Genomic DNA, 27,141 nt, shown 5'->3' with positions numbered 1-27,141 from the left:
ATGGAATAGGAGTCCCGTTTCCATTCCTGCTCAAATGACATCCCTCCATTTGAGAAAATGGTCATTCCCTACCCCTCCATTGGAAATAAAATCTTATTCTTGTTGATTCAAATTCCCATCCCTAAACCAAACAGACTGTAGGAATAAACAATTCCGATTCCCATTCCGATTCAGACTGTGAACCATATGGACCCTTAATCCTCTCTTGATTTCTCTCCTAAATACTAAACGTCCCTTCTCTTTTCAAAATGGACTAATCCATCCATTATTGGTTAACATCATTGGCAAAATCGATTTGTAACTTTGTATATAACATCATGTATGGATGAAATATTTTTAAAAACCCAATTTTGCCCCGCATCATCCCTTTGCATCATACCACTAACCACAATTTTAAATGTTTTGTTTTTTGGGCGTATTCGTGTAGCAAAGAGTCGATCTTTACCTTCACAATGATATCATAAAAATGGTTTCGTTTGAAGCATCATAGAGGAGATTTAAACATTTAAATTAAATCTATTCCTAGACCAAAATTTGGAAATGATTACAGGTTGCAGAATGAGATGGGTAACTCGCTACTCCTAATTGTACCTACTTCCAGGGTGTTTTTAGGTTAAGAGCTTCTCATTAGAAATTAATCAATTGGGTGAACTGTGAAGTGTGAACTATTAAATTAACATCTCCAAATGCTTTAAGTTTTTTTGGGGTTCTTCTATAAAGATTTTTTGGGTTGTTCTCTCACAAATAATCAGAAATAACCTGAAAAAGATTTCATTATGTTGTGAGTAGGGGTGCTTATAGACTGAACCGTGAGCCTATTTCCAAACTGGACGACCAGTTTTGAAGAACTGATAACCGAAATTGAACCAAAACTGATCACCTTCGTCAATTGTAGTGTATGCATATATGATCACCTTTATTAAAGAGAAAGGCACAAATTTCTAGTACATTATTGGAAAGACAATTTTTGGGAAATGCTGAGAAATGGTACAATATTAAAATACACATGGATACGGTTGGTAGGGAACTTACAAAATATTACAAATTCCAAAGCTCAATTACAGCTTATGGGAAGTAAGGATTCGTTTGCATAAGCTTCTGTATTTGTGTTTTTAAAGCCCCCCAAAGCACCAAACCCAATGCTAGACTTTGTTTATTTTGGGCAATTGGGCTTTAGGTTATGTTTTTGAAATTGAAAGAAACACGTGTCATATTCTTGTTTATTCTCTAAAGCAAAGCTTATCTAAACATAGAGCCTAAATCATTGCAACCAATATTTAAAACTCTGTGCTGAAGATAGTTTATATAGAAATTGCTTAGACAAACCTATAATTATGAAATAATATGCATAGAATTTTTTTTTGATAATATAAGAGAGAGAGAGAGAGAGAGACTCCTCTCATTTCTCATTAAATACCAACTCCAACCTTGGACATGGTCCTTGGGCCAAATGAAAAATAGCAGTCAAAAGCCCAAGCTTGCCAACTTAAACCCTACCTAAGCTTAACCCAACACAATTTAGGATGGGCTTATGTGGAATTGGTCAGGTTTGGATAGATTGTTCAAGTCTGAAAGTCTTCCCACTAGGGGTGATAATAGGCTCGTAATAAGCGTGCATTATATTATATTAATATATTAATAAATTGAAACAGATCGGTCTGTTTGTCATGGATTTCCAAGGAACTCTGATAACCATCTTGGACTTCAGCATCTGCTTTCTCAGGGTGATTTGTGTGTTTGGTGATTCCACATAGCACCCAATATTCAAATATTGATGTTTGGCAACCATTGACAAGGCATTATTCATGCATGTTCATGTCCATCTTAGTTACATATCTGCTGTTTTTTTCTCAATGTTGTATCAATAGAACACAAACGCCTTCATTAGTCCCACCAACCTTCCATTCTTGTAAATCTTTTGATTTCCCATGGTTGCCTTCCAATACCCTCCTTGGCCTTGTGGACTTTTCAGTATCTGATTCCATCGTAATCCATTATTTGATTTCCTTGACCTGTACCAGAAATAGTAGTGTTCCTTCATCTCCTCACCACCACGGGCCGTAGTTGGAAGAAATTCGGTTCAACTTCATATACATCCATCTCCATGACAGCATCAGAAAGAACTCCCCTTCCTGAGACCTTGTTGGGTAAGTAAATGCAGATGAGTTCTTTGGTAAACCTAGTGGAAATACTATCGAGCTAGTAGAAGCCATCCTTCTAACAAATCACTTCAAGTTGTAAAGTTCATCATCAACAACCATTTTCTTCAGTTTTTTATCAAGCTAAGTGTCCTACCAATGTTTCAGTTAGTGACCTGACTCATAAGTGTGCCAAATGCAACTTTTGATCTCAACCGTCTAATTGATGTATTGAAATCTAATACTTGATCTAGGCTGCCCAAGTGACATACCAAGGCTTAACCTTGGGTATAGCCCCATAGGCCATTTAGTAGTGTTTCAGCATATAACAACTATTCATCTAGGTTGATGCTGCAGACCCTCAGCTGATGTACCAAGATAAATTCTCAGCCTACACTTTCAAATACTCGGCATCTAAATTTCCATCACCCCATTCATGTGGCATGCCATACCTAGGCCATTGAGATTTTATGAAAAAAAAAAAGAATGTTGATCTTAGAAATGTGTGCCATTGTCTCACTTTTTTTATTTAGACACCAAATTAAGTTGGTGGAAAAGAGTATGACAGTATGTTTTGAGCTGGACATTGGCACACAGTCTCTGTTACCGTTTACTGAAAGCATTTCTTCCTGTATCAAGTATTAACTCTGTCCTGTTACCATAGTTACTAATTTTTTCACGGCATCCTCAGTAGTTTTTCAGTGGCATCAAACCTGAAGCTCATAGTTTCTACCAAGAAGCATTAATACAACATTATAATTTGGCTTCTCTATAAACATGGTGAAAGGATACAATAAATTTTACAAGTCAAACTCACTGAAAATTACGAGTGAAAAGATACAATAGGTTTACAAGTGAACTCATTGAAAATTACAAGGCCATTAGCAACGAATATCTTCACTCAATGAATCCAATATTTTGTCCCTTTACAAAGTGACAACAATGCTCGAAGTACACAATCAGGACCTGGTGAGGTGGCAAGGGAAAGCCTCTACATGATGCAACTATCGACAGCAAGAACCTGAACAATAATAGTTTCATTGAGGAAAATGAATATAATGGAAATATTTGGTAACAAGTAACTGAACACTGGTAAGACTGCATGGAGCTATGGTCAGGCCCTTTGAAATGATGGATCAAATAGATGTGATATGCAAAAGTTAATCAGGTTGAATTCATTCATGTAGGAAAAACTGTTTTGGAGGGAAAAAAAAGGTCAGCCTGCTCACATTTAACTGCAACGCCTAGGATCTCTTTTTGGTTTGAAATTCAGTATCAATGAGGAAGTAACTTTTTCTAGGCTCCCTAACATAATGGACATGACCATTCATCAACTTGAGAAGCTTCCTAGACATGCTTAACCCAAGGCCTTCCAGTGAAGACCACTGAGTTCCTCCTTCAAACATATCTTGGACAAGCACTGAAGGAAGACCTTGACCAGGATGAGTCATTCTGCATGAACAAAGGAAGAAAATCAATCACCTTAAAATTAAGAGCATTTTTTTAATTTAAGTTGATGCAGTAAATTTGATACTTGTCTGAAGAAAAAAAATCATAATTGGTTAACCACTGGCACAGTTGTAGTAATTCTTTGTGTTCCAGTTTGTTTTATATTCTATTCACACCGACTTTTTTTCCCCAAAGAAAGTAAAGTACTTCATTGTATTGAAATATACTTTCCAAGATATATGTCAACCCAAGTATACTGAGAAACTTACAAAGGGCTGTACAAAAAGACTTTCCACAATATTGTTCACCCCCTCTGGAGCAATGGTGCACTTGTTGGAATCAGAATCTAGGACCATCAGGTAAGCCATAAGCATAGGGCTGCAACTTGGGCCGGGTTAGCCTTGAACACGACCCAAAATGTAATGGTTGAAAAATATGAACCTGATTTAACTTTGGGTTGGGCTAGGGTTGAGACCTTGGCCAACCCAAACCGGACTTCATATTTTTATGTATAAATATTATATTTATGTATGGTTGGAAAAGCCTCTCTATATGTGCAGGGGTAAGGCTGTGTACATTTGACCCTTCCCAGACTCGGCATTGGCAGGAGCCTTATGCACTGGACTGCCCTTATGTATTTATTATGCAAGAAGTACTTGTGTATATATGTATGTATGTATGTAAACAATTTTAAGCTTAAAAGGAAAATTTTTTCTAAAGCATGATAACTATGTTCTTTATAATAATATTAAAACTGAATTGACCTCAATCCTTGACTCTAGGAAATAAGAATATTTGGAAAAAGTAAGTAGAAAAAGTTGGGCCAACCTGAAAAAGTTCGTGTTGATCTCAACCCAGCCTGACTTGCACCCCTAGGTAAGAAGTGCTTTTAGAGAGTAGAGGTGAGGTTCTGGTTGTCTTTTTTGGTTTGGTTGACACTATGATAGGGCTGGGATCTTGGCTCTTCGTTGGGATTTGAGCCTGATGTGCTTATTGGGATGTGAGAGTTGAGATGATAGGAGATTTGCAGGTTGTTATTGGTTTGCTTATTGGGATGTGGGAGTTTAGTTTGTTGCCATCAAAGTGAGGTGGGTACCATTGTAGTGCCCCATCCTCCATGAAAAAGGATTCAAATAGTTTTATAATCTGAGCCTAGTGACATTATTTCACCAAGATGTTCTCCAAAACCTCCTCTTTATGCCTTGACTTATCCAAGAAGATCCTAGAATTCCTCTCCTCCCAAATGGACCAAACTGTAATTGCTCTAGTGCACCTCCATAAACTTCTACCTCTCTTTCTTGAAGGGGAAAAGAAAGTGGGTTCCCACATTGAGAAATTAGACGAGTAGGAATCCCAAACAACCATGAATGAGTAGGAGAGTGGGTTGAGGTGGAAGCTGAAGAAGTTGAAAGAAGTCCTCTATGCATAAGTGGATTAAGGAAGGTGATGGAAACATCAAATATTTTCATGTAGTAGCTAATGGGTGGAGGAGAATTTGTCGCTAAATTATAGATAGATGGACAAGTGATTCATTCTCAAGAAGAGATAGCAAGGATTTTTGTGGACCATTTCAAGTCAATTTTGAGAAGACCTCTGTTGTCCCAAGAGAGATTGGGAGATTTAGATTGGTCTCGGCTGGAGGAGAATTGCTTGAGATGGCTGGAAAGGGATTTTGAGGAAGAGGAAATAAAACAAGCGGTCTTTTCTATGGATAAATAAAAAGACCTAGGACCAAATGGCTTCACCATGGCTTTTTATCAGGATTGTTTGGAAATGGTTGAGGACTTACTTGCAGTATTCAAGGAATTTGAAGGGAGACATATAATCAGCCCTAGAGTTAATGACACTTTCTTAGCCCTTATTCCTAAAAAGATTGATGCTAAGCAACCTAAAAACTATAGGCCCATCAGTTTGGTGACTAACATATACAAAATTCAGGCAAAGGTGCTATCTTTAAGGATCAAAAGGGTCTTATCCTCTCTCATTATCCACGCTGAAGGAGCTTTTGTACAAGGCAGGAAAATTACTAATCAAATACTGATAGCGGATGAGTATGTAGAAGATATGAGGAGATCTCGGAGTTGAGGCTTTGCTTGTAAATCGGACCTTGAGAAGGCATTAGATTTGGTGGATTGGAGCTTTCTCTTATAGGTACTTGGGATCTATGGCTTCAGGAAAGAATGGTGTAACTGGATCTCTAGATGTCTCACTTCGGTTCATTATTCTATGCTAGTCAATGGAGTGGTAAGAGACTTCTTTCCAACTTGTAAGGGTTTAAGACAAGGTGGTCCACTCTCTCCTTTCCATTTTACTTTGGTGATGGATGTGCTTATTAAATGGATTTCCAAAGAAGATAAGGAGAAGGTATTAAATGGTTGTAAGATCGGTTGAAATAGTGTTTTAGTGACCCACCTTCAATTTGCGGACGATATTATAATATTTTGTGAGTAAAGTGATTTGAGGTCAGTGAGCAGCTTTAAGGATCTAATAATTGGTTTTGAGAATGTCTCCAACCTTAAAGTCAACTTTGAAAAGAGTTGTGTGGTAGGTGTCAATTTGGAGGATAGTGAGGTTGAATCTATTGATGCTTGCTTGGAACGCTCTGTTGCCTCTTGGCCCATGACTTATTTGGGTCTACTTTTGGGTGGGAATCCTAAGGAAAGTAGTTTTTAAAATTCAGTTGTAGAGAAACTTGAAAAAAGACTGGCAACATGGAAAAAGAACTACATCCTTGGGGAAGGCTAGCTGTGATCAGGGCCATGCTTACCAATCTTCCGGTGTACTTCCTTTCTATTTTCAGGATCCCTTTTAGGGAAGCTAAAAATTGGAAAAGTTGATGAGGGATTTTCTATGGGAACCAAGAGGCCAAAAAAGGACCATTTAATAAGTTGAGAGATAGTTAGTTGTAGCAAAGAGAGAAGGGGGATAGGTTTAGGGAATTTTGTTTTTAAAAATGAAGCCTTGTTGGGGAAGTGGCTGTGGAGATAGCTGGTGGAGAGAGAGAGAGAGAAAGTTTGTGGCATAGGGTGGTGGTTAGCATTCATGGCTATTCTGATTCAGGTTGGGATGCCAGAGCATCTCGTTGGGCTACCCCGTCAACTCCTTGGAAGTTGTAGAGAACACTGATGTGGGCCCCGCTGTAGTGGTCCCCACTGTGTTCGCAGGACAGCAGTGTAGTTATTTGTTTCAGTTATAGTAGTGTCAGTTTGTTAATTCAGTTGTTATTTATTTCAGTTTTTATTTACTTTATTTATTATGTAAGTACCAAGGGCAGATGTGTCCTTTCCATTATGTACTAAACATAACCTATAAATATTAAGAGAGTGGCGGCGGCAGATTAGCAAGAATCTGTCCCTCCTTTAAACAACTTGTGTTCTCTTGTTTCTCTTCTATTCTCTCTCCTTTCTCTCACTTTCTCTTCTGTTTGCAAACCTAAAACCTTTTAGTATTCAAGACTGATTACAGTCTTGATCTTCTACTTGGTATCAGAGCCTATCTAGGGCTTCTCATGTATGTCTAGTCCAGCCGACCACATGAGGACTAGCCAGGGCTGGAAGCTTTGAAGAAGTTTTTCGGTGGCTGAATCTTGGAGATTACCAAGAGAGGTTCGCAGCAGTTGAAGACTTGCCGCGGCTTGCAGAGGGTTGGTAATCAGGAAGAGGTAGCGAAGGTTAGGGTTCAGGTAACCCTAGAAGACAGTAAACCAAAGTACATAAGTAAGTTTTTTTTTTACTGAGTTTCAGAGACTGCAATCAGTCGAGATAGGTTGGACCTATCTACAAAGAGGGGCCGAACTGTGTTCAAGTTTGTTCTAGGGTTTGGCTTGCCGAACTATGTTTAAGTTTGTTTCTAGGGTTTGACTGTTGGGCCGAACCCCCCTCTTCAAAGGTGATTAGTTTTTAGGGTTTCATATTGCCCTACGACAAGTCCCACTTGTGTGGACTGCTTGGAGAGTGCAGCTGAGCACTTACTTCAGACCTACAGTTGAAACCCTACTTTTGCTCTCGCAGCAGTGGGCCCCATAGTAGTGATTTCAGAAAATAGCATCTTAGATTGATAGGCTGCCTGGTACTATGCATGCCGATTGATTTCAAATCAGATTTGAGTTGATTTCTTGCATATACTGTGATAAGCGATTGATTTCAGATCAGATTTGGGTTGGTTTTAGATCGGATCAGATCAGATTTCAGATCAGATCAAATTTGTGTTAGTTTCGGATCAGATTTCAGACTTACTTGTTTGACTCTGTTTTCTGGTATAATTGTTCTAATAGTTTGTAGCCACTGAATCTTGATCAAAGATGGAGTTTAAGGGTCAGGGAGAAAGTAGTTTTGGAAACCACAGTTATGGTAGTGTATCTGAAACTGGGTTTCAGATTACAACTATGAGATTTGATGGGTCAAATTATTTGGGGTGGGCGCAATCAGCCATGATGGCTATTGGAGGAAGGGGAAAACTAGGTCCCCTCTTGGGAGATGTGAAAGAACCTTCCAAGGAGGACCCAACATACACCAAGTGGGTTCAAGAGAACTATTTAGTTATGGCATGGTTGTGTAATTCTATGCAGCCACATATCAGCCGAAATTACTTGTGGGCAAAGACAGCCAAAGAGTTATGGGATGTTGTGAAAGAAACCTATTCCCAACCCCTTAATGTTGCCGGAGCCTATGAACTGAAGTGTGAGGTGAACAACCTTAAACAAGGAGAGAAGCCAGTTTCTGTCTACTTCTCTACCTTGAAATCCTTGTGGCATGAGATTAACCATCTAGAGACCCTTGAGTGGGAGAGTCCCAAAGATGCACAGACTCACAGAAAGCAAGTTGAGACGAATAGGGTATTTGAGTTTCTGGCTGATTTGAATTCATAATATGACATTATGCGACAACAGATATTGACAAGAGATAGTGTGACCCTTTCTCAAGCATACTCCCTGGTGCATAGTAAAGAGACCAGGAGGAAAGTCATGATGCAGCCTCAGCCCTCTTTCCAAGCCTTGATAGCTATTAAACCCAAGCCAGGGGGTGACTCAGAAAGGGACCGGAAGAAGGAAGATAAACAGGAACTGGTATGTGAACATTGCAAGAAACCCAAGCACACAAAAGATACTTGTTGGAAGCTACATCCTCACTTGGTCCCAGTAAAACTAAGAAATAATAAGGGTAATGCTCATATGGCAGTGAACACTGATTCAACATCCTCATCAGGCACATCCCTGAAGACTTTAGCTGTTGTTCGGGCTGCCCTCATACAGTTGGAAAAGGAAGTTGGGAGTTCATCTCAGCCATCTCAGTCACCATCAGCTCCTGCCACATCTGCATTTGCACATTCAGGTACTCGAGCCTCAGCTTACCATGCTTCAGCTCCAGGAAATACTGATCACTGCTGGGTAATAGATTCAGGTGCATCTGACCATATGACTAGCTTGCCATCTTTGTTCACTTCTTATCACTTGTCCTCTGGCCGAGATAGAGTATCCATTGTTGATGGCTCTCTTGTTCCCATTTCGGGCAAGGGGGACATCAAGCTATCAGATATTATCTCTTTATCTTCTGTCCTGCATGTTCCTAATCTTGATATTAACCTGCTTTCAGTTAGTAGTATTACTAAACACATGAACTGTTCAGTAACCTTTTTCCCTGACCGATGTGTTTTTCAAGATTTGGAGACGAGGAAGGAGATTGGGACTGGCCGTGAGACGAACGAGATCTATCTGCTTGGAGAGATTTCTCATCGGGAGGAGTCAGTGGATAAGAAGTCTTTTGTTTCCCAGTCTGTGAGTTCGGTTATGCTTTGGCATAACCGATTATGTCATTTGTCTTTTAAGTCTTTGAAGAGTCTGTTTCCTGCTTTATTTGAGTCTGTTGAGTTATCAAAGTTGAGATGTGAGAGTTGTGAGTTTGCCAAACATTGTAGAACCTCTTATTCTTTAAGTAATAAAAGGAGTAATTCCTCTTTTGATATTGTGCATACTGATGTTTGGGGGCCATATCATATCTCTTCTATGGGTGGGTACAGATATTTTCTACTGTTTGTTGATGACCATACCTGGTTTTCTTGGGTCTATCTTATGCGTTCTCGGGATGAGGTTCCTGCTCTGACCCAAAACTTCCATCAGATGGTTCTCACTCAGTTTGGGACCAAAATCAAAGTCCTTAGATCTGATAATGCAAAGGAATACTTTGCTCAGCCATTGACCTCCTACCTTCTTAGCCATGGAGTTATTCACCAGAGCACTTGCCCTTATACACCACAGCAGAACGGCGTTGCCGAAAGGAAGAATGGGCATATCTTGGAGGTGGCTAGAAGCATTATGTTTACCTCCAATGTACCTATTTGCTTCTGGGGTGATGCTATCCTCACGGCAGTTTATCTCATTAATCGAGTTCCTTTCTGAGTCCTTGATATGAGAACCCCCTTTTCCCTTCTATACCCAGACAAGGAGTTGCTCATTGTTCCCCTTAAAACCTTTGGTTGTACCTGTTTCGTTCAGCTTCTCGGGCCTCATCATTCTAAGTTTGAACCTAAGGCCTCCCAATGCATTTTCCTTGGTTATGCACAAACTCAAAAGGGTTATTGCTGCTATGATCCGGTTTCAGGGAAACGGTTTGTCTCCATGGATGTCACCTTCTTTGAGGAGACACCCTATTATCCTAGGGTTTCTCCTCAGGGGGAGAGTAGTGAGAGTGAGGTTGTTTTGAGTTTCTTTCCTTAGGGGGAGAGCAGTGAGAGTGGAAGTGGGGCTGGTAGAAGTGGGGCTGTTCCTTTACCTATCCCACTGGGTAATGAAGGTTGTAGTGGTGAGGGTGGTCAGAGGGAGCCGGAGTTGAGAGTCTATCACAAGCGATGCAGGCAGGTTGATCCTAGTCTTCGGTAGTCCCGGCCAGCTCCAGTTCCTTCTACGCCTCCAGATCCAGAGCCTACTGAGATACCTCTCACTGTTGCCACTTCCCCTCCTGTGGATGACCTTGATCTCCCTATTGCCATTCGCAAAGGGAAACGACATTGCACCACTTCTACAGCTCACAGCATCTCACAGCTCTTATCCTATGATCGTCTATCACCATCTTACCGGTCCTATCTCACTTCCATTGCCGATGTCCCTATTCCAAGAATAGTGCAAGAAGCCTTATCAGTTCCAGAATGGAAAGATGCAATGCAAGTCGAAATGGATGCCCTGTTGAAGAATAATACTTGGGCACTGGTTGACCCACCAAAAGGAAAGAAACCGGTGGGATGCAAATGGGTGTTCACTGTGAAGCATAATGCTGATGGCTCTATTGAAAGGTACAAAGCCCGACTGATTGCAAAGGGGTTCACTCAGACTTATGGTATAGACTACTTGGAGACCTTTGCCCCAGTAGCCAAGATGACCACCATTCGAGTTTTGTTATCCCTTGCAGCAAATCATTCTTGGCCCCTGTTTCAGATGGATGTTAAAAATGCCTTTCTGAATGGAGACTTACAAGAAGAGGTTTACATGCAGTTGCCTCCTGGATTCTATGATACAGAGATAGGTAAGAAGGTTTGCCGACTGAACAAGGCATTGTATGGTTTGAAGCAGTCACCTAGAGCCTGGTTTGATAGGTTCAGATTATCCCTTGGAAGGTTTGGTTATGTACAGGCCCAGTCGGATCATACACTATTCATCAAGAGGGTGGAGTCCTCTCTGACACTACTAGCAGTATATGTTGATGATATTGTGGTGACAAGAAATGACAGTCATGAGATTGAGTCCCTCAAATAGCTCCTTCATCAAGAGTTTGAGGTGAAAGATCTCAGTGCACTATGGTACTTTTTGGGTATTGAGGTTGCTAGATCCAAGCAGGGGATTTTTATCTCTCAGAGAAAATATGTTCTAGATCTGTTGGCAGAAACTGGAAAGTTGGGTGTTAAGCCGACCGATACACCCATCGAACAAAATCACAAGATTAGTGCAGAGGGTGGGGAGCCTCTTGAAGACAAAGTTATGTTCCAACGGTTGGTTGGAAAGCTTCTATATCTCTGCCTCACTTGGCCAGATATCAGCTATGCAGCTAGTGTTGTTAGCCAGTAAATGCACTCCCCTAGAACTTCTCATCTTCTTGCGGCAGAGAGAATATTAGCATACTTGAAGAGATGCCTGGGTAGAGGTATATTGCTCAAGAACAATAATCACATGAGGGTGGAAGTCTATACAGATGCCGATTGGGCTGGAAGTGTTGATGACAGAAGGTCTACCTCTGGATATTGTGCCCTGGTGGGAGGTAACCTTGTCTCTTGGAGGAGTAAGAAGCAGAGTGTAGTTTCCCGCTCTAGTGCTGAAGCGGAATACAGGTCAATGGCTAATGGAGTGGCTGAAATCTTATGGCTGATGTCACTACTTGAAAAGTTGGGTATTGACTATGAAAAGCCCTTAATGCTGTATTGTGATAATCATGCAGCTATTAATATAGCCCACAACCCAGTGCAGCATGACAGAACTAAACATATCGAAGTTGATCGACATTTTGTGCGAGAAAGGGTTACATCACAAGAAGTGTGTCTTCCGTACATCACATCTAATATGCAGCTCGCGGATATTCTCACCAAGGTTGTACCAAGGAAGAAGTTAGAGACAAGCCTATCCAAGTTGGGCATGATAGATATCTACTCCCAACTTGAGGGGGAGTGTAGAGAACACTGATGTGGGCCCCACTGCAGTGGTCCCCACTATGTTCGTAGGACAGCGGTGTAGTTATTTGTTTCAGTTATAGTAATCTTAGTTTGAGTCAGTTTGTTAATTCAGTTGTTATTTATTTCAGTTTTTATTTACTTTATTTATTATGTAAGTACCAAGGGCAGATGTGTCCTTTCCATTATGTACTAAACATAACCTATAAATATTAAGAGAGTGGAGGCCGTAGATTAGCAAGAATCTGTCCCTCCTTTCAACAACTTGTGTTCTCTTGTTTCTCTTCTATTCTCTCTCCTTTCTCTCACTTTCTCATCTGTTTGCAAACCTAAAACCTTTTAGGATTCAAGACTGATTACAGTCTTGATCTTCTACTGAAGGCAATACATGGCATTCTTCCCAAATTTCTCCAATATGTAAGGTATAATGTTTCTTTGGGCCAAGGTTCAAAATTTCGCATCATATCGAACTGTATCGGCCGAAACTATTGTTTTGGCACAAGTCCAATACATGGAACATATAGAAATCATTTGTAGCATTCCTTATCGTATGCATCAAACAGATATGGGCCTATATCAGACTGTTTCGGGTCCATATCGGCCGATACAAACCCAAAACAGTCCGATACATACAATTAAGTCCCCTTCTCTCTCATTAATTTCATTAAACTATATTTAAGGCCGAATTGTCTCTCATTAATTTTGTATTTACTCTTACATTTAAGTGTAATTTCTCTCTCTCTCTCTCATTAATTAGTTAATTACTCCTATAATTAAATTTGAATTTCAATTTTAGCGCCTAATTGGCATTCTCTCTCATTAAATTCGTTATGTTAATATAAAGCTACAAAGCTTAGCAATAGCAAGACTCAAACCTTGGCAATTAGGTTTTAATGACTAGAGGTTCACCACTAAGCCACACTCATTTGCTTGCTATAGATTTACACATTTTTATTTTTAAGTAAAAGCACTCTTTTTCTTAGTGTATGCTTCTCAATAAATGTTAGAATTAATTATATAAATTTATATATTAATAAATATTAAGATAAATTATATCCATATACGTTTTAGTTTTTTGTTTGCTTTTTTCACATTTTAGTTATTCCATCTTTTGTCAACAGTTGCTAAGTGTGTCCCGATATCTCAAACTTTATATAAACCATTAAATTGCAGTTTTTTTTTTTTTTTTAGTTTTAATTACCTTATTTACAATCATATAAAACTTGTAACTATTGTTATTAATATATATTTTAGGATTTATTGAGTTTTCTATCATACTTATGCGTATCTTGATTTTTCGTTCGTATCCATGCGTATCCAAAAAGTATCCTGATACGTCTCTTAAAGCTGTCTTTTCAATACACCTTGCGTTTCCGATACTTTAAACCTTGGTTCAGACAATCTAGTTCTTTTTTGGGAAGATACCTTGGTAGGTAATTTTCCTCTTAAAGATCTTTTCCCCTCTCTTTACTCTCTTTCCCTTTATAAAAAAGAGCTTATTTCTTCTTTCCTTTCCCCTCCAATCCTCCCTCTTTCTTTGGGATTTTGGAATTCGTAGAGGCTTGCGTGAAGCTGAACTTCTTTGTGTCATTGAGTTGCTTTCTTCTCTTGGCAATGCTTGTTTAGACCCTTCTTCTTTTGATAAGAGAGTGTGGATCCCTGCTTCCCAAGGCTCTTTGACTTGTGCTTCTTTTTTCAAATCCCTGTGTTCTAGTGATGTGCTTGGGTCTTTCCCTATGTGAGAAGTTTGGACCAAGCCTCTTCTCCCCAAAATAGTTGTCTTTTGCTGGGAGGTGTACCATGGTAAGATTAATGCTTTGGAAAACTTGCAAAAGAAAAGACCTTTTTCGTGTCTATCCCCAAACTGGTGTATTTTGTGCAAAACCCATAGTGAAGACTGCTACCACTTATTGATTTCCTGCCTCTTTGCTGCAGCTCTGCGGGATTGGATGTCTGATTTATTTGGATGCAGGTGGGTTCTGCCATCAAAAGTAAAAATTGTTGTTTAGCTCGATTACCTTTGTTTGGCCAACAAAAAAGGGAGATGCATGTGGAGATGCCTCAGAGCAGCCACGCTGTGGACTATTTGGGAAAAAAAGAATTCTAGAATCTTTCTTGACAAGGAGAGAACACTTTCAATAGTGAAGGATAACTAGATCTATACACTGGCTGAGAATCCTTGACTCCTTTACTCCCTTTTCCTTTGCTGATTTTTGGAGAAGCTGGGCTGTAATAGCTAACATGTCCTCTAAGAAAAATAAATCTGCAGCTGTTTGGGCACCTCCTCTGGAGGGTTTTATGAACCGAATTTTGACAAGAGCAGTCAAGGCAATCCGGGATTTTCAGGGATTGGAGGAGTCTTGAGAACTGAGGAGAGCAATATCTTATCACTGTTTTCAGGCCCTGTGGGAGTAGGTGATTCTATAAGGGCTGAGCTGCTGGCTGCTGTACAAGGAATTCAAATTGCCAACCAACTTGGGGTAGAGAAATTACTGATTGAAGGGGACTCTAAGGTGATTGTGGGTTGGTTGCTGAATCCAGATTCAGTCACTTGGAGCTATAGGGATCTTATGAAAAAAATTAAATGGTTGACAAGACACATGACAAATAGAGTCCAATGGGTGGGTAGGTCAGCAAATGCTTTTGCCGACTTTCTTGCCAAACAAGGGGTATCTAGGGAAGAGCTATGTTGGGCAAGTTTGTAACTTTTTTCTTGTTTTTCTTGTTTCACTGTAATGTTTAGGAGAGGCTGCACCTCGTGCCTCTCCAAGGAATGCATGTAACAGCTTATCTTCTTTGATTAATGAAATTATCTTTCAACTATAAAAAACAAAGAGCATCCAAATCAGTGGGAATTGACCATGTGCAACCAAACAAAGATAAGAGTCTTTCCCAAATCCATGTAGCAAAACAACAGGAGATTAGTGGGTGACAGGGAGACTCACCACTTGCCCAAAAAAGAGAGCAAACATGTGGGAACAAGCACCAGAAAGGTCTTCTTTCTCACAAAAGATCAGGTGTCAATTTTTTGGTGAAACACCTCCCAGAAAAAAGCCTTTTTTTTTTTTGTAAGACACTAGAAAACTAGGAGCTAAGCCAACAAAAACTCGTATTGATCCCAATCATAAACATAGTGGTGATCAAGATGAAGAGTTTCCTGATAAGGGTATTTTTTCAATGTCCAGTTGGTAGGCTGTTGTATTTGTGCTTGACTTAGTCTAATATTGCTATGTTATCAGTGTTAGTATGCACACAATCTTTGACACTATTGTAAGAACAGAGAATTGTGAAAGTCTATAGTGCTATAGTGATCATTAAACAGTGTGCATTCCGTAATTCTGAGACAATAGACTTGCAAACTCAGTAGCTACCTTGTGAATTCTAAGAGAAAATGAGCTGATGGTAGTCTGACGCACTTAAGTAATTTAAGATATAAGAAGGCAAGGGAGTTGTAGTGATGTATGGTCATGGGAAAAGAGAGCTATGTACCACGAAGAATGTGCACGCGCTATAGCTCAGAAAAGAATGAAGTAAAGGCAGATGTGGGAATCTCCAGAAAGTTCCCTTGTGTTTCTACAATTGACCCGATAGAGAAGGGACAAGGTAAGAAAAAGAGAGAATGACAGACCACTAATTTTCTCTTTGTCAGTTTCAGGGAGACGGGAGTTTTTCAGATCTCAGCCCCAGGGGAGATTCTCGAGGATCTTCCCACTCACCATTCCAACTTTCAGACACAGAGAGGCCAGCTAAGCCTATTCTCCAGCATTACAGATGAAGGCAGCAAAGCAGATGTCATGTTTAAAGAATTCTTAATTCCAACCATGGTCACCTGTGAGTCTCTGACATGAAGCCTATACATACGTTGATTGGGTTAGTTGATTTGGTTCTATTGATGATAGGCATTTTACTTCAGAGTACCATACTTTTGTTCTTGGCAATTTCCATGGTAGCAAGATCAAGTGTTGAATATAGGACTATGACACATGGAACTTCAGAGTTTTTATGGTTGAAAACTTCTTTAGGAGAGGTGAAAATATTATGTGATGGTTCAATAGAGGTTTACTAGGGCAATCAGGTGACTATCAGGATTCCTCATAATCTGATACATGATAAGACCAAATACCTTGAAGTGGACTATGACTTTAATAAAGAGAGAGTTAATGGTGAAATTTGTCTACCTATTCCTGAAATCTGAAGATTAACTAATTGATATACTTACCAAAGATGCCATCAAATCAAATCTTGTGGACAATTCAAACAAGATGGGCATGTTTAATACCTATGCTTAGCTTGAGGGGAATGTTGAGTAGGCATGAATAATTGATATATTGAGTTACTGGGGCATTTTTGTACTTTAATCTCTTTAAATAATTTCCAATGGAAGGATCAATGGCCCTATCTCATATGCTTGCATACAACTCTCTTATAATGTCAATCCAAGTACCATCCACCAGGAAGTTTTATGTTTCAGGATAATCTTGGAACTCTATATTAATCAGAAACACTTGACCTTACAAATCAGAAAATGTGCTAGCCAAAGCAATGGCTAGGCAAGGGGTGAACAGGGTACAAATGTCCCAGGGCAATTTGTTGTAAGAAACTAACTGTAAGGTGGGGAAAATGTTTCAATAAAGTGCTTGTCACTTTGCTTCTTGGGAATGTTTGGCATTCTGTACATATTCATTCTTTTACCTAATTAATAAAATTCCCACAGTTACTAATAAGGAAAAAAAAAAAACAAAAACAGAAACAGTTCATTCAGCCAGTGACAGCCAGACAACCATAGCATTCAATTATTTAGCATGTTTCAAATGTCAATTGAACTGGATATTTATTGTTTCATACATTTTTAGTCAAACCAAATGCATTGGAAGTTTTCTCTCCCTCTCTCTAGTCCTTTTTTATTTTCACCTCCCTTTTGCTTCCTATATATATATATATATATATATTTTTTAATATATGGAATCCCTGAACTCAAAATGCAGGGTCCAGTCTGAGGAGGGTCACTTTGTGCAAAAGAGCCAAAGATCAAGTTCATATCTAGTTCACCCCTCCAAGGCCCCGGATAGCTGGTACTATCATTGGGTAATGGTCCCTTATGTTAAGGATCAAGAGAAAGGCCTTATCAGTCTTTGTACTGCTCCACCTTCCCTTAATTGAATAAGATTCATGTTTTTATTGCTCATAAAGAAAGGTCTGCCTCCAAATGAAGGCCTTTTACCCTAGCCGGCGTTAACAAATGTTCTGAAATGGTACCAAACTAATAAAAAAAACTTAAATGGAAAAACCTAGGAAATGAGAACCTACATATGATCCCATCAGTGGCTTCAACGTGAAGGTACCATCTGCATATCTGGCTGAATGGCTCAAACTACCAGTCTTTGAAGAATGAAGAAATAGTTACTAAGTCACGAGTGTGGGGTTCCATACCTACACTCAGGCTCTAGTATGTGTGGTTCCATACCCACACCTTTTTTATTTCCTAGTTATTTTTTATTTTCTTTTAAGATTGGGCCGGCTGGCCTTATTATGTTTTGTTTTACTAGGGCTAGGACTTTATGTTTTTCTCTCCTATTCTTGTAAGGAACTAAAGGCTATAAATAATAAAGTGTATGGGGCAGAAGACAACAACAACCGAACCCCTTCTTTCTTCCTCTCTTCTCTTCCTTCCATTCTTCTTCTCTCTCTCTTTTTCTTCGAACCTGTGTGTCTCTTCTCAGATTACACAGCAGCAGTTCTAATTTATTCAAGTTGGTATTAGAGCACTGTAATCTGAGGAGCTATACTCGAAGTAGCAAAGAAGAGAAGAGAACCACAGAACTGAAGAGAATGTCGAACTGTACTAGCCAATCGACCAGTCTTTTATTTATAGATGAATGTAGTACAAGGTACAAGAAATTACTGGGATGCCCCTGATTAGTGATGGGACACCCAGATGACTTAAATCATTAAACAGGATTAGGCTCATTAACACAGGCCCAGTTACAAGATAAGTTAAACATAAGAATGGGCTAATAAGAACTCTTATCAGCCGAACATCACTCTAACATTCTAACACTCCCCCTCAAGCTAAGCATGGATATCAATCATGTTTAGCTTGCCAAGTATGTCCCTGAACTTTGTTGTTGCCAGCCCTTTTGTTAATACATCTGCAATCTGCATCTCTGATGGAGTATAAGACACACAAAGCTCTCCTGAAATAATTCTCTCTCTAACAAAGTGTCGATCAATTTCAATATGTTTCGTCCTGTCATGCTGCACGGGATTGTTGGCAATGTTGATAGCAGCTTTATTATCACAATACAGCTTGAGAGGACCCTCAGTCTTGATACCAAGCTCATTAAGGAGAGTTTTGAGCCATAAGAGTTCAGCAACCCCGTGTGCCATAGCCCAGTATTCTGCTTCTGCACTTGATCTAGCCACAACATTTTGCTTCTTACTACGCCATGTGACTAGGTTTCCTCCCAAGAATGTATAGTAACCTGAGGTTGATTTTCTGTCTCCAACAAACCCAGCCCAATCAGCATCAGTGTAGGCTTCAATTTCAAGTCTGCTGTTTTTCCTGAATAGAATTCCTTTCCCTGGGCAAGTCTTCAAATATTTGAGAATTCTTTTCACTGCTCTCATATGAGGGGTCTTTGGTGAGTGCATGAATTGACTGACAACATGCACTACATAGGTAATGTCTGGCCGAGTAAGGGATAAGTATATCAGTTTTCCTACCAATTTTTGGTACCTTTCCTTATCATAGTATTCCTCACCCATTGATTCTTGTAATCCATGGCTTGGTTCTATTGGAGTGTCTGCTGGCCTGCACCCCATCATGCCTGTTTCCTCTAGGAGATCTAGCACATACTTTCTTTGACATATGTAAATTCCTTCTCTTGATCTAGCAACTTCAATCCCAAGAAAGTATCTCAGATTTCCCAGGTCTTTGATCTCAAATTCTGAAGCTAAGAACTCCTTCGGCCTCTTCATCTCTTTCACATCATTTTCAGTAATCACCATATCATCCACATACACAATGAGTGTTGTAAGTTTGTCATCCTGTCTCCTTGTAAACAATGTACGATCTGCACTGCTCTGAGTGTACCCTACTTTCTTCATGGCCAAACAAAGTCTCTCAAACAATGCCCGGGGAGATTGCTTCAAACCATATAATGCTTTCCGTAGTTTACATACCTTCTTTCCCACATCATATCCAGGTGGGGGTTCCATGAATACCTCTTCATGAAGATAACCATTTAGGAAGGCATTCTTCACATCCAACTGATGAAGTTCCCAAGAGAACTTTGCTACTAGTGACAGTAGAACTCTGATTGTGTTAAGCTTTGATACTGGGGCAAAGGTTTCCTTGTAATCAACTCCTTCCTTTTGTGTAAATCCCTTTGCCACAAGTTTGGCCTTGTACCTCTCAATTGACCCATCTTCCCTGTGCTTTACTGTGAATACCCACTTGCACCCAACAGTGCCTTTCCCCTCTAGCAGGTTCACCAATTCCCACGTTCTTGCTTTCATTAGGGCTTTCATCTCCTCATTCATGGCTTCTTTCCACCTTGGATCAGATGTCGCCTCTGAATACCTAGAAGGGACACATATAGAGGAAAGAGCAGACACAAAGGAATGATAGGCAGGGGACAAGTGTGAGTAAGAAACATAATCAGCTATGGGATGCCGAGTGGTACAAGAACGAATAGGCTTACGGAGAGCAATAGGAAGATCCAAATCTGAATTGAGTGAGTCAGAATTACCTTGGATTGCAGAGACAGATTGATCTGAGTTCAACTGGTTGCAATCATGAGGTTGAGGGCCCTTCTTCCTTCTACTGTATGTAAGTATCTCTTTCTCTTGTTTACTAGAAGCTTCAGAAGCATCAGCCGAATCTGGAGAAGTAACTGGCACAGTGGGAGTCTCACTAGGTTGACCCGGAATGTTACAACTAGTAGTAGTGGAAGGTGATGAAATGGGAACAAAAAAGAAGGGAGAATGAGAATCCTCTTCCAACCCACTACTCTCCCCCTGAAGAGGAGTCTAAGAAGACTGGAAATACGGTTAAGACTCAAAAAAGACTACATCTCTGGTGACATATTTTTTCTTGGAGACAGGATCATAACACTTATACCCCTTTTGCGAGTACCCAAAAAATATTCCCTTTGTAGCCTTAGGATCCAGCTTGGTTTTCTTTGGATCCTTCACATGTATGAAGCATGTACAGCCAAAAACCCGTGGGGGAAGAGGAAATTCTAGAAGAATGGGACACAAAACAGAGAAAGGGGTCTTCATACCCAGTACCTTAGATAGCATCCGATTTATCAGGTATGATGCAGTGAGAACAACTTGAGACCAATATTGCTTGGGTGGGCACATTGTGCTAGAAAAGAAGGGCTCGAGCTGTTTCCAATAGGTGCCTGTTCTTGTGCTCAACAACCCCATTTTACTGAGGGGTGTAAGCACATGATGATTGATGTAACATGCCTGCATCTTCCATGAATGAGTTCAGAGATCTTTCAAAGTATTCGGTTGCATTGTCTGAACGGAATTGCTTGATCTTTTTATCTGCAGATAGGATTAAGAAGAGTCCTAATCCAAATACAGATTTGGATAAGGGCAACTCCTAATATGATTAGGAAATCCTTTCTTAATCATTAAGCAACTGGAGGAAACCTTAATCGAATTACAAGAATTCGAACCCTAGGGGATTTGCAAAGAACACACCCTGCAGTTTTGTGAGATAGGATCTCAGAAACCCTAGAGAAAAGAAAAGCAGTTCGCCATCTATTTCTCTAGCTCCCTCCAGTTGCAGTCGCCATCCATCTGTCACAGTTCGTTTTTCTCTGTCAGAGAAAGATCAAGAAAAGTTCTTGATATCAGTCTTTGTTGAAAGGCCGATTCGATTTTGGTGCTCATTGTCATCCAAAGAATTCTTGTGAAGGATTCAATGTGTAGGACGCACCCTGTTGGTTCTGTTCCACAGTTGCTGTGTCATCTTCAGCAGGAGCAGATCTTGGTGCCTTCTTTGGGCGTGAACACCAACTTTGGAAGATATTATTTCTCTGGATCAGGTATAATTACTCCCTTTTCCTTTTGGTTCAGATCTGGTTCGGTTCTAGTTCAAGTAGGATCATTGAATCTTGATTCTAAAATTAGGGTATGTGATTCCCAGTTGAAAGGTAGGTAGAAAAATTTTGAAATTCGCCCACCCATTCCGCATCTGTTTTGGCGTCCATACGATGGATTCTACCATCCCTTTCAATATAGAAAACATCTTCTCCTACTTGCAAAGATCAAAACTGTAAACACAATATACAAAGAAATGTTTCAGACTTACAGAGCTTGCTGCACTGCAAACTCTGTCCAGAGAACCCGTAACAGAGCTGAAACCACGAGCACCACACTGCTGCACTGTGCTCTAATTACTACTATCGCAGACTGTAATCAGTCCAAACTTATGCTATGCTCTAATCACTGCTTCCGCAGCCTGTAATCTCTACTACGACCAGTTCTAGGACTGCCGAGATCAATCCTCCCACCTAGATCTGTTCCACATAGATCTCTCTTAGCCGAATGGCTACAATCTGCTGTACTGAGTCTATTAGGGCATCAGCTTCTGGGACTAACTCCCCTTGGGCCCTACAACCAAGGGAAACCCTAGATGTAGGTCCTGTTGTGTTCTACGACCAACCCTAGGGTTTCTTTGCAGCAACCAAGATAGAAAAGAGGAAGAAAGAGAGTTGGATATGAGTAGAAGATGAAGCGGCAACTGTAACCAGGTGAAAGATTAGAGCTCTGATACCATGTTTGCAGGAATGAAGCTGCCGAAGGAGAAGAGAAGAAGAAGAAGAAGGAGAGTTGAGAATGGCAGCTATAATCTCTTAGTCGGCCCTATTCTATTATTAATAAGTGTATTACATAATGTTACACAAATATACTAGAATGCCCCTGATTAGTGATGGGACACCTAGACAAATAAAAAAAACACTAAGATTAGGCCCAATAACTAAGGCCCAATAACAAAAGACTAAAGACCCAATAGAGATAAATAAACATATTAAGACAGCCAAACCAGCAAACACTTCCCCAAAATTCTTTGCCGTCGAACAAAGCCTGGATCTTCTGAAGGCTTCTTCTTGGAAAGCGGATTCCTTCTCGAAGACATAAAGGCTTGAGGCCTGTGAAGAAACTTCCTCTTCTTCGCTAGAGAATGAATCAGAAGTTGATGAGGATGAAGGGGTAGGGGGGGTGATTCACCTCTTTAGGAGCAACTTCCATGCTAAGAGGGGTATCAGGAAAGTTGTTGTCTTCAAACCAAGGAGTTGCAGAAGGGCTATGAGTGTCGACCTCTGCATGCAATTGGGTAATATGGGCTTTAATCTTCAGTCGGCCCAAGATCTTTGACTGGGTATGTGAAGCAATGAGAGGCAAGTTCACCTAGTCGGTTCCAAGGGGTGGTTGTGCCTTCAGCTCTCTCTACTGGTTTCGGGAGAGAGTTTGAGTTTAGGTGAATAGGCCTTAAAGAGGAAATTTCGTGTGCCTCCTCTTTTGAGACTTGCTTCTCACGCAAAGGAGCATGCTCTGCAGCTAGCAGTTTTGACTCGGAAGACTCGGTCTTCTTCTCCACTTTGACTGCCACAAAGAACCAGGCATTTCTGTCTAAAATTGGTATTGAACGAGGGATGGAGTGGATTCTTTTACTTTTTACTTTAATTCTAGTGAATCGCAACTCCTAGAGAAGCTTCATGTTTGGGTCTACTTCCACAAGGCCTCTGCAAAGATTACCTACCAAAGAAAAGATTTCTTCAGTCCAAAGGTGGAAAGGGAGACCATGAACCGTCACCTAGTTGTTGAAGTTTAGGTTGTCTGGGACTGCGTTCGCTGTTGGCCACCATCGCATGATTAATACAGATGTGATTCAGACCAATAAAATTAGCAGAAAAAATTAAGATTAAAAAGCAAAAAAAGTAGAGAAGAAAAGGAAGACAACAAGAAAAAGGAAGAAGAATGGAGAAAGAAAGGAGGAGTTCGATAATCTCCTCTTTTCCCCCACTAATCTTTTATTAAACTTGCTTAAGTTACATAATTTACAAGACTGCCCTTAAATAGGCGTCCACATCAGCAGAAACATAAACAAGAGCTAAAGGCCCATAAAGAAAAGGCCCAATAAGAAAACATAACAAGAAAGAACTAATAAAAAAGACACTAATGGGCTAGGGCCCATTCGACCCAGTCTCTCTACACTCCCCCTCAAGTTGAGCATAGATATCAATCATGCCCACCTTGCTTATATAGTGAACCAGCTTTCCTTTAGGAACACCTTTTGCCAAAACATCCGCCAACTGTTCTTCAAAGGCAACAAATGGTAGACAGATTTCTCCTGAGGCAACTCTCTCTCTCGTATAAAATGCATGTCAACTTCAATGTGTTTAGTTATGTCATGTTGAACAGGATTATGTGCAATGTTGATAGCAGCCTAGTTGTCACAATGTAACATCATTGGCTTCTCACAGTCTATACCCAATTCTTCTAAAAGTAATCTCAACCACAAAAGTTCAAAAACTCCATGTGCCATTGCCCTGTACTTTGCTTCAGCTGAGGATCTAGCCACTACGGACTGTTTCTTACTCCTCCATGATATAATGTTCCCTGCTACCATTGCCCTGTACTCTGCTTCAGTGTATGCTTCCAGCTTCATGTGTCAATGCTTAGCAAACAAAATACACTTTCCTGGAGTCTCTTTTAGATAGCACAAAACCCACTTAGCAACTACTAAATGTGTATCTTTGGGATAATGCATGAACTGGCTAATTACACTAATTACATAAGAAATATCTGGTCGATTCATGCAAAGGTAATAATAACTTCCCAACCAGTCTCTGGAACACTCCCTTATCAGTCAATAGTTCACCATCAATAGCTGACAACTTATTATTTAGGTCTATAGGAGTAGAGGCAGGTCGAGCACCCAATTTGCCAGTCTCTACAAGGAGATCAAGAACATACTTCCATTGAAAAATGAAGATACCATCCTTAGATCTGGTAACTTCAATTCCCAAGAAATATCTAAGTCCTCCCAAGTCTTTAATTTCAAACTCTGTGTTAAGAAAACTTTTGAGATGAACAATTTCTCGAGTATCATTACCAGTAACCACAATATCATCAACATAGACAATCAAAAGAGTCACTAAAGAATCTCTCCTCTTAACAACAAGGTATGATCCAACTGGGTCTGTGTGTAGCCCGAAATCTATCAAACCAGGCTCTAGGAGATTGCTTAAGGCCATTGTTGTGAGGATTATTTAATTGTTATTTTATAGTTGCTGTTAGTGGGTTGTCAGCTTAAGATGTTGTCAGTCAGTTAGTTTCTTTCTTTCTTATTAGTTTGTTTCTAGGGAGTGCCACCAGGGGCATACTTGTAATCTCCCATTCCTTTTATATTAAATTAATATAAATAACTAAACTGGCGGCATCCAGAAGTAGTTTGTTTTTTTGTCTCTCAATCATATCTTCCTCTTCTTCTCTTCTCTATCGTCTCTCTCTCTCCATGAATGATTACATGGTATCAGAGCAAGGTTCTGAGCTATAAAAAATAAAAAAATAATAAAAAAAATCGGTTTCTCCCATTTGAACCTGCTTCGTCCTCTTTTCTTCTTTGATTTCTTGGACGTGGAAGACAGAGAAACCCTAGCAGACTACTTGCGGCTCTTCCTTTGGGTTCTTCCTTGGTCGTAATATCAAGGAGACCCTAGTAGAAGAAGGGCGATGTAGAAAAAGACTCCCTTTCTTATCTGTTCAATGTTATGAAGTTAGTTTCTGGTTGGCATCTTCGTACAGGTGCTGGACAGGGTATGTGTTCTTGTTTTTTTATTTTTATGGCCAATGGTGTGAAGGCCTTATTTCTTGGTTTTATACCTTCGTTTGGATGCTGGATTGTTAGATTGCATGGTCAGTAGTCGGACTGCTAGTATACTATTCTAACAGCTAGTGTTGGACTGATTATTGGGCTGTTTTAATGACTGAACCATTACTGAGTTGATTTCAGCAGTTTCTTTTTTTTTTTTTTTTTTTTTTTTTGTTGTTGCTTTTCCACATTCCAGAAGTAAATTCCTTGAGGGTTGGTATTCTGATTGTGGTTGTTGTGTAGTTGTGTGGGATTTGGTCTGATTCAGCAGTACTCTATGGCAAACTATGATTCAACTTCATCGGGAGTTACATCGACCCGCAACACAACTGGTATGGGAAGTGAAAACATGATGCTTCACATGCCCATTACCCCTTTAAATGGTCTAAACTACCTGGAGTGGGTTAAAAGTGTAAAACTTTATGTAACGACAAGGGAAAAAGATGGTTACATAAATGGAAGGGTGAAAGAACCCAAGAGTGAGACATCTGAACATGATAGGTGGGACCAAGAAAACAGTATGGTGATGTCTTGGCTCCTTGCAGCCATGGAACCTGATGTGAAGAAGAACTTTATGTGGGCAGACACCGCTAGTGAGATTTGGGAACAGGCCAAAACTACCTATTCTGAGCAAAGGCATTATGCCAAGGTTTACCAGTTGCAAGCTGAATCCTCAACCTGTAAACAGGGAAATCGTAATTTGTCTTCCTATTATTCAACCCTTACTTCCGTATGGAAAGAATTGGATCATTATCAGGTGGCTATAGAGTGGAAACATGATGACGATGCTAAGGCCTACAGGAAGCTGGTTTCTTAGTAGCGTGTGTTTGCCTTCTTGTTGGGACTGAACCCTGCCTATGAACTCTTGAGAGTTCAGATCTTAGGAAGCAATGAGTTTTCGTTGGTTCACGAGGTATATGCCCTTGTTCAATCGGAAGAAAGTAGGCGGAGTGTGATGGTTACAACCGAGGGGGAGCAACAAGTTGCTTTGGCCGCAATGAGTAATAACAACTCTTTGGGAAGAAAAGTGACACCAAGAAGGCTGATGATAAAGACAAGTTGTTTTGTACCCACTGTCGGCGCTCACGGCATACACGTGACACATGTTGGGACATTCACAAGAAACCCAAGTGGGCAGTGAAGAACCAAGAACAGGGTAAAGGGCAAGGTCAGAAGAAGATGAACACATCACATAATGTAGCACATGTGGCAACCCAAGATACTCAGGTTGCCGGTAATACCCGGGACCATCTTACTAATTCTGACCCCAAGGAAGATATAATGAAGTCCTTCAGAGACCACTTGGAGTCATATGGTAGGGCTTTGTGACAGATGGACAGTTCAGTCACTGGTACTCCTTCCACTTCATTTGCATCTACATCAGATAATGCGGCCTCTGCATTCCATGTCACTACCATTGGTTCCCCTTGGATCATTGACTCAAGGGCCTCTAACCACATGACCGGTAAGCCGAACTTGTTTTAGACTTATAGCCTTTTGTCAGGAAGGGATAAAGTGAGGCTTGCAGATGGATCATTCTCCTCCATTGCAGGCCAAGGATCAATATCTCTTCCCCATGGCCTTAACTTGAATTGTGTATTGCATGTCCCTCAACTTCCTATAAACTTGCTTTCAATTAGTAGTATCACAAGCTCTTTAAACTATAGTGTAACCTTTCTTCCTGGTTCATGTGTTTTTCAGGATCTAACTTCTGGGAGGATGATTGGTAGAGGGAGCCTAGTGGATGGTCTCTACATTCTCGACAATAAAGCTGGTCTCTCGGTGTCATCCTCAGAGTTACATAGTCAATCAAATAAGAGTCAATTTTTTTGTGGCATAGTCGGTTAGGTCATGTTTCTTTTGAAATAGTAAAGTCTTTGTTTCCGGTTTTATTTAAGTCATGTTCAATGTTAGAGTTCCAGTGTCAAACGTGTTAGTTGTGCAAACAATGTAGAACAACTTTTCACTCAAATAATAAAAGATCAAGTGTTCATTTTCATGTTGTGTATT

General features: G+C 40.1%; 1 protein-coding gene across 2 annotated transcripts in view; it reads right to left on the bottom strand.

Moving 5' to 3' along the window:
• Nucleotides 1–2,880: 2,880 nt before the first annotated feature.
• Nucleotides 2,881–27,141, bottom strand: part of LOC148867012 (phytochrome E-like) — a 41,421-nt gene continuing 17,160 nt past the window's right edge. The window contains exons 4-5 of one of the 2 annotated variants that reach the window (XM_088977050.1): nucleotides 3,368–3,590; nucleotides 2,881–3,159 (exon numbers count right to left, since the gene is read on the bottom strand). In XM_088977050.1, coding sequence (XP_088833176.1) covers nucleotides 3,383–3,590 — 208 coding nt within the window. In that variant the 3' untranslated portion in view covers nucleotides 2,881–3,159; nucleotides 3,368–3,382. Of the gene's footprint in view, nucleotides 3,591–27,141 lie in introns of both variants that reach the window. The other variant, XM_088977049.1, reaches the window with a different exon arrangement.

The sequence above is a fragment of the Nelumbo lutea genome, chromosome 3, assembly GCF_056320005.1.
Source record: "Nelumbo lutea isolate HS-2025 chromosome 3, American lotus-T2T, whole genome shotgun sequence".
Taxonomy (NCBI): Eukaryota; Viridiplantae; Streptophyta; class Magnoliopsida; order Proteales; family Nelumbonaceae; genus Nelumbo; species Nelumbo lutea.
This window is presented reverse-complemented; position numbering and strand designations above follow the sequence as displayed.